We start from the raw sequence: 7685 nt of genomic DNA, 5'->3' as shown, positions 1-7685 counted from the left end.
GTGCTCTTAGACAGCGCATTCTATCCACTCGGACATCGTCCGTTGAATATGGTCTATTTCTTGCCATTCTTGAAATGAAGCCATTTTTTGCACGCTGGTGGACATGCCCATGGTAGGCATTCATGGCTGGTTTGCACGATTTTCGACACCGTATGCAAGTTATGAATATTTGTATTTAATGAACAAAATTAAAATGCAAAGATTTTTTTGAAACTTGGAACATATTTTTAAAAGCATGATTTTTTAGAAATAAAAAAGAAACAAAAAAAGGAAAAATCAAAAAGAAACAAAAACATACAGAAAAAAGAGAAAAGAAATGGTGGGAATAGACCAGTTTGCTACAGTAAACCGGTCGCTGAGGGACCTTTTGGGAACCTTTATCGATGTTTTTACCTTAATGTTTCTTTTCTGATATTTTGGTTTTCCTTTTTTTTCAATTTTTCTTCTTCTTCTTTTTATTCTTCTTTTTTTCCTTTTCCTTTTCTTCATGTTTATTTTTTTAAATCTACATAAAATTTAAAAATGTTGTATTTTCAAGTATTTGTCCCAAATTTAAGAATTGTTCCCGTTTTAAATTCTCTTCAGATATGTTAAAAAAATTTGCTTATAAAAATATTCAGAAATAAAATAATACTCACAAAATAAAATAAATGCTCGGATATTTCAAAAAAATGTTCTCGTTTTCCAATTTTGTTCATAAATTAAAAAATTATTCATGTTTAAAATTTGTTCGCAAATACCAAGAACGTTTGGTGGAGTTTGAATATTCTTTGGGAATTAAAAAAATATCATTGTTTTCAAAGTTTGTACACAAATATCAAAACGAATAATTTAAAATTTGTTCGAAAATTTCATAAAACTCGGGGAATTTAAAAAAAACTCGTTTAGGAAAAAGTCACAAATTGAAGAATTCTGGATGTTTTAAATTTTTTCCATAAATTCAAAAAAACGAGGAATTTTAAAGAATGTTCACATTTGCAAGGAAATTCTCGTTATATTGGAAAATGATCTAGTTTTAAAATTTTGTTCCTGTTATTTAAAAATCTTGGAACTTTCCAATAATGTTCATGTTTTTCAAAAAATGTATAGAAATTTCAAATTTTATTCAGATTTGTTTTTCAGAAACCTGGTCATGTTTTCCGAAATGTTTGTAAATAATTCAAAATTCTGTACCATGCAGGAAGGAATTCTGCGACATTGAATGTGCCTTTAGTGTTAATTCATAAACTATTTGCGCCTATAATAGGTACTAGTTAGCATGCACGTGCAACGCACATATTTTTTAAAAAGATAATACATGTTCATCCTAGTTAATAGATAAACATTAAAATAAAAAATATAGTGATGCACTACTTATAAATATTACACATTCAATAGATGATAATAATGTACTAATAATAAACTAACATTTTTCATTTAGCGGAAGAATATTGAATTTATTTGTTGTATTGAAGGGAGGATATTTTCTTTTTTTTAACACGGGAGGATATTTCCTTTGCGGAGAGGAGTAACTAACCTATACAAACTTCTGATGTAATAGGTCTATAGGGCACATCTAGATGTGCTCTAATTATTGCACATCTAAGTGAGTGAATCAAGTATAGAGAGGAAAAGAAAAAAGAAAAAAATATCCACACGAATCTCAACGTAAGATCAATGACATAGGACTTAGATGTGCAATACTTATGGCACATCTAAATGTGCTTTAGCAAAACTGTATTAAAAATTTCCAACAACTGAAAAAGCTGGACAGTGGTAATAAATAGGAACATCGTGCGTTCGATTTTCCCAAAGAACAGAAATATGAATGTTTCAATAAAACTATATTTTCTAAATTTATATATAGATGTTCTCTTTGTTTATAAAATATCCATTAAAAATGGAAAAATAATTAGGCTATGTTGTTGTCTTTGATTTATCCAGATTTCCACGGAAACAAAGCACTCCAGAGAATCAAAAGGCCAAAGCTGTTGCCTATTTTTTTCTGCCGAGCGACACAACCTGCACCTGATCAGGCCCTGGGACCTGGGTATCTCTTGGTTGCTTTTAGGAAAAATATTCCAAACTTTTATGCTCGGCTTCAACTTCTGAAGGATTCTGACAAAAAAGAGAGGAGTTAAGTCGCTAACATGACCATTCTAAGGAATCTGTGTCAAATATTAGTATCAGAGGTGAGATTAGGATTTCCCCTAAAACATGAGATTATGATTGATGGGTCAAATAATGTCAAACTTTTGGGAGAAATCAAGGAGAGAAGGTGTCACATCAAGTTTGTAGTGATGTAGTGTCTGTCACCACGAAATCTTATGCAGCAGAATATCTAACAAAGGATCAGTGCACACCAGCGTGCATCAAAAGTTCAGGGCACAACCCACTATTCAGTACACAGCACGCAGACACAACATAGACGCCGCCGTCCTCAACCTCCGGCCATGCACACTCTCCTTTGTCTGCACCCACGTTCTCCTCAAGCAACATTCGCATTGCCTCCTCAAGCCCCGTTCGGGCGTCGTCCGTGCTTGCCCTCCTCAAGCTCCGGTCCGCATGGCCCGTACTCGCCCTTTGCTGGAAGGAGGAGGAGAGAGGGCACGAGCAGAGAAGGGGACTCACTGGCCTCTTGCTCAGGCCACTGCGCGCCCCTCTGGCCGCCGGCCACGCACGCCCATGCTGAGCCAACTCCCTTACCTCGCATCCAGCATCTACCCGACGAGCCTCTCTTCACCTGGTCAAACACCCCGCTCGCTGCCCCGAGGCTACGGCTCACACCCCATATCTCCCGCATGGCGAGCAACTGGCCACATGTGGCCGTGGCAACGACCTCTAACACGTCGCCCATGCCGCCGAAATCTAGCGGTGCCGAAAGCGGTGCGTAGGTGGCGGTATGCTCGAGCGGCCCCTCGCTCTCGTCCCGATTGCGCCCGACGGTGACCCGGCCCTCCGCGTGACGATTGCGGCGATGTCGGCCAGTCGCACACACACGCCGCCCCGCTCCAGCGCGGACTCCGCCTCCAGCCGCAGCTCCTTCGCCTCCGGGATCTTCAGGGGTAATTACTAATTAGCGGCCGGGTGTGGTGTGGAGGCCTGTTCACAGAAGGAAATTGTTGACGTGATTTCAGGAACTCCTTGGATCGGGGGGCGGAAATCGTTGAGGTGATTTCAGGAACTCGTTGGATTGGGGGGCGGGTGGTGGAGTACGGTCAGTCATTGGAAATTACTAAGTGCACACCGTAAAACTATTAGATCAATGATGGTCGTTAGATTCAGATTTGTGGGACTAATCGTGCGGTGGTGAATGGGTCGTCCGGTGTTCTGGGTGTAATTACGGGGTGCACTTAAGAAAGTTTATGTTGGATTGTTTAATAGTAGTGGAGATTAGCAGCCGTTGAGTCTAGTGGCTAGCAGTACTCTTTTTTTTTGAGGGAAAATATGGTCGGCCTTTATTCAATAACAAAGAGTTTTGGGTACAATAAAGGGATCTGAGGGCTCCATGAGCCATACATGCCAACCAGAATCTAAATTTACCGAGTATCTAGCTAGCAGGCGAGCCTCTCCATTTGAACACGCCCTTCATAAACAGAGATCACCTCCTCAAACATGCTCCTGCCTTGCTATTTCATGTAGCACTGAACTGTAGCTGCACCGGCTGGCTCCAGTAATATCACGTACCACCCCCTGAGCATCCGATGCCACTCACAACTTCTGCAAATGTAAATCTTCCACCAAACAAAGCGCCTCACAACATGCTATAGCTTCCAAACTCGCAGGGTCCGTCACGTCTTCACAGACTCATGCCGACGAACCAAGATAGTTTCCAAAAGAATCGCAAGCTATAGGCGCTGCTGCCCCTTGGCCCAAGTTCTTCGAGACCGCACCATCGACATTGATCTTTCTAATACCGGCTGGGGGCGGTATCTACTTCGGAGCTTCATTGCCTGTGCATCCCATAGTTTGGTGCTGAACCGGTGAAACCTATTCAAGTTTTGAAATATAGTTCTGAACGGTTGTAGGCGGTTTAAAGATCCGCTTTGGGATGCTCTAACGGAGCCTATCTAAAAATCACGCACAATTATTGAACGGAGGCAAGTGAAATGTGTACGTGTTGCATCAACGCTCCAAACAAAACAGTTGACAAAATACAATTGCTCCATCCAACAGCAGTGGCACGATGCCAACATCGAATGAATTTGCTTACGAACCCACCCACGCGAACGCCGGGCCGGCCAGAGTAACACTCCACACACGCGACTCCAACCTACTCCATCTGTTCCAAAATAGATGACTCAACTTTACGCGCAAGCAATAGATTTCGCCGCTTCTTCCCCCGCGTGCTTCTATTTGTTTCTCGAATTAATCGACACACGGATGCCACGCGAAAGCTTCGAATCCATTTCCTGGAGAATACTGACCTGCATGCCGTGGTTGACCACGCAGACGAGACCAGAAGAATAACCCGCGACGCGGCATGTCCACGACGACCACGCCATCTCTCCTCTCTCCCTGCATGCCGTGAAGCTTCCAAGGACCGCGTCGTGCCACGAGTATATATGCACACGCGCACCTCCAAGATCATCCATCGCAAGAACGCAAGCTTTATAGCGAAGCAGAGGATCGAGGAATCCCAGGCAGGATCAAGATCAACGACTAAAGTCATCTTAATAAGAGCCTCTCTATCGTCGACCATCCGGCGAGAATGGTTGCGAGGAAGTCGGGCGAGCTGAGGGCGCTGTTCTTGTCATTGGACCGGGACGCGGACGGCCGGATCTCGGCGGCGGAGCTGCGGGAGTGCATGCGGGCGACGCTCGGCGAGGACGTGCCGGCGGGGGAGGCCGAGGCGCTTGTGGCGTCCGCGGACGCTGACGGCGACGGGCTGCTGTGCGAGGCCGAGTTCCTCGAGCTAGCACAGCAGGCGGCCTGGGCGGGCGACGCGGCGGAGGAGGACGATGAGCTGAGGATCCGGGCGCTGAGGGAGGCGTTCGGGATGTACGAGATGGAGGGGCAGGGGTGCATCACGCCGGCCAGCCTTGGGCGGATGCTCGGCAGGCTCGGCGCCGAGCGGGGTGCCGGCGAGTGCCGCGCCATGATCTGCCGGTTCGACCTCGATGGCGACGGCGTGCTCAGCTTCGACGAGTTCAAGATCATGATGAGCTAGCTACCTAGCGCCTGGACCCAAGCATATACTCCTAGTATCGTCTGGCACATAGAAGCTCCTTCGCTCGCTCGTTCGTTCGTTCATTCGGTTGTTATATACTAGCAAATATGCCCGTGCGTTGCAACGGAAGAAAAAATTACACGTTGGTCAATATTCGACATATGAATGTCCTCTATTTTAACACGATGGATCACCATGTTGCCAATTATCTTTCTTCTCACTCTCGTTGATGATGGATGCAATATTCACGTGATCGCAATGCATTCAACGTGGTAAAAAATGGGCTTGTCACTGTACGACACACTTATCATTGTCTCGCGCAAGGGAATGTTTTGAACTTTGAAAACAAATCTCATCGACCATGGACTACTCGCCAACCCCAAGACATATAAAGAATTTCCAAAATTAATCAAATCCTAGATATAAAATACATCTGAATAGGAAGAGTTTTTTGAATCGACAAACATTCTTTTTAAATTTAGACATTTTTTTAAATTCACAAACATTTGTTTTTTAGACGAACATTTATTGAAATGCATGAATAGTTTTTGATTTCATGATGACTCAGATTCACAAATATGTTTTGAATACACGATCATTTTATCAAGATCATGAACTTGATTTTATTTAACGACATTTCTTTCCAAATTATTTTTATAATTTGCAAATATTTTTGTAAAATCAGTAACATTTTTTGAAACCACGAAAATTTTATGATTTCCTGAACTTTTTTGAATTCACACACATTTTATAATTTCTCAAACAGCTTTTTCAAACTCGCAACTTTTTAATACTTGAAAATCTCAAATTAATTTAAAGAAGGAGAAAACAAAAACAGAAGTGAGAAAAGAGAAGACCAGAAAAAAGAAAAAAAAAACAGGGCATTAAGTCCGCTGGCTGGCCCATGTAGGCTTAAAGTAGGTGGGAATAAGTCATGAGAAAAAGGTGGAGGAAAATATTGGTAGAAGCTGGGGTTCGAACCCTGGTCTACAGGGCAGAAGACAATGCATCGAGCCACCGCGCTGCTACTGCGTCACTGCTAGTTGTTGGATATTAAATGTATACAAACTCTGGGAACGACGGTGACTTTGAAAAGAAAAATCGAATCGTTTTCTTCACTCATAGGTGGCATAGCGGGTAATTTCTAGCAACTTCGGGGGGCGATTTTTGTGACGTACGGGCAGAAGCAATATCTGCTTTATTAGTAGGTATAGAGGCATAGATATAGTCCTAGTACGAAGTTGTAACGATGATGCACGGTCGTTGATCTATTGTCGATGCTCTTGTAATTGGATTTTGTGTTTCTTGAGGAATTCACATGCCCGAAATGAATGGAAAATGTGAATGTGAAAGGGTTGACTTGCCATCATGGGCTCCAAACCCTTTAGAGGAAACTTGCACTGGTGCTCAATGCTTAGTTGTCTCAAAAAATGTGTAAACCAAAGAACTGTGGTGGTCTAGGTCTAAAAAATCTTCATCAGCAAAACAAATGCCTACTTATGAAATTTGCTGTAAAAGCTTTCTTGCCAGACAAAACACATTGGTTAGAGTGGATCGCCTTACAACACCCAAATGCCCTCATTGCTCCACAAAATAACCACTCCTTCATTTGCCGAACAATAAATCAACAGCTGCCAGCACTCCATGCCATCTCTTTTGTACTCACAAACTCTGGCACTAATACGTACTTCTGGCTTGATACTTGGATACACAACCAACCCGTTGCTACTTTATTCCCCTGCCTGTATTCACACATCACTATACCACTAGCTCGTGTGGCTGCTGTCCTGAATCACGGTTTGGAAACAATCCTACGGAACCGCCTAACATCTGATGCTACTACCGAGTTGTGCGCTTTGTTGTCTCTCTTGCAGGATTTTCGGTTGTCGACAGGACCGGACGAGTGCTGCCTCAATGGTAGCCTGCGCTTCTCCATGAGGGCAGCATACGCGCTAACCATGGGCTCCCACGATGACGACGACGATGTGCATGCCGTTGCCATCTGGTCTTCACGCGTTCCAAATCGCGTGAAGATCTTTGCATGGCTCCTGTTTCGGGATCGACTCAACTCAAAAAGCAACCTTCAGCGCAAGCATATCGTCACCGACTCACTATTGCCCGCGCTGCGGGCATGATGGTGAAACCAGCTCACACATATTCCTAGACTGTCCGCTTTCACAACGTATTTGGCAACGGATCGGCCTCTCTCCCTCGAGTACCATTGATGGACTCTGGGACTGCCGTCTACCTACACAAGTGGATGTGGTAATATGGCACTCCGTCCTCCTCATCATCCGATGGAAGATTTGGGATTCCAGAAACGCTATGACTTTCAAGCAACAAAATCATCACAGTATCCTCACCCTCAGGTGAATTGTGGATGATCTCATGCTCTGGACGCACCGAATGAAGAAACCGGTGCACAAGCAGGGCGCCTCCTCCTAACGTTCCTACCTCTTATCACGACTACACGTGCTCATGTAATTCCCCTTTGTAATCAGTCTCGCGATGGGTTACAAACTTGAGAAATATATTC

General features: G+C 43.7%; 1 protein-coding gene and 1 pseudogene across 1 annotated transcript; one reads left to right on the top strand and one right to left on the bottom strand.

Moving 5' to 3' along the window:
* Positions 1-2491: 2491 nt before the first annotated feature.
* On the bottom strand, positions 2492-4484 carry LOC119273142 (annotated as a pseudogene).
* Positions 4485-4591: 107 nt separating this feature from the next.
* On the top strand, positions 4592-5290 carry LOC119273519 (probable calcium-binding protein CML31). The gene has a single exon (XM_037554657.1). It carries the CDS (start codon positions 4691-4693, stop codon positions 5147-5149), a length of 459 nt encoding a protein of 152 aa, XP_037410554.1. The 5' UTR covers positions 4592-4690; the 3' UTR covers positions 5150-5290.
* Positions 5291-7685: the final 2395 nt, after the last annotated feature.

Source organism: Triticum dicoccoides, chromosome 3A, assembly GCF_002162155.2.
Source record: "Triticum dicoccoides isolate Atlit2015 ecotype Zavitan chromosome 3A, WEW_v2.0, whole genome shotgun sequence".
In the NCBI taxonomy this organism is placed as follows: Eukaryota; Viridiplantae; Streptophyta; class Magnoliopsida; order Poales; family Poaceae; genus Triticum; species Triticum dicoccoides.
This window is presented reverse-complemented; position numbering and strand designations above follow the sequence as displayed.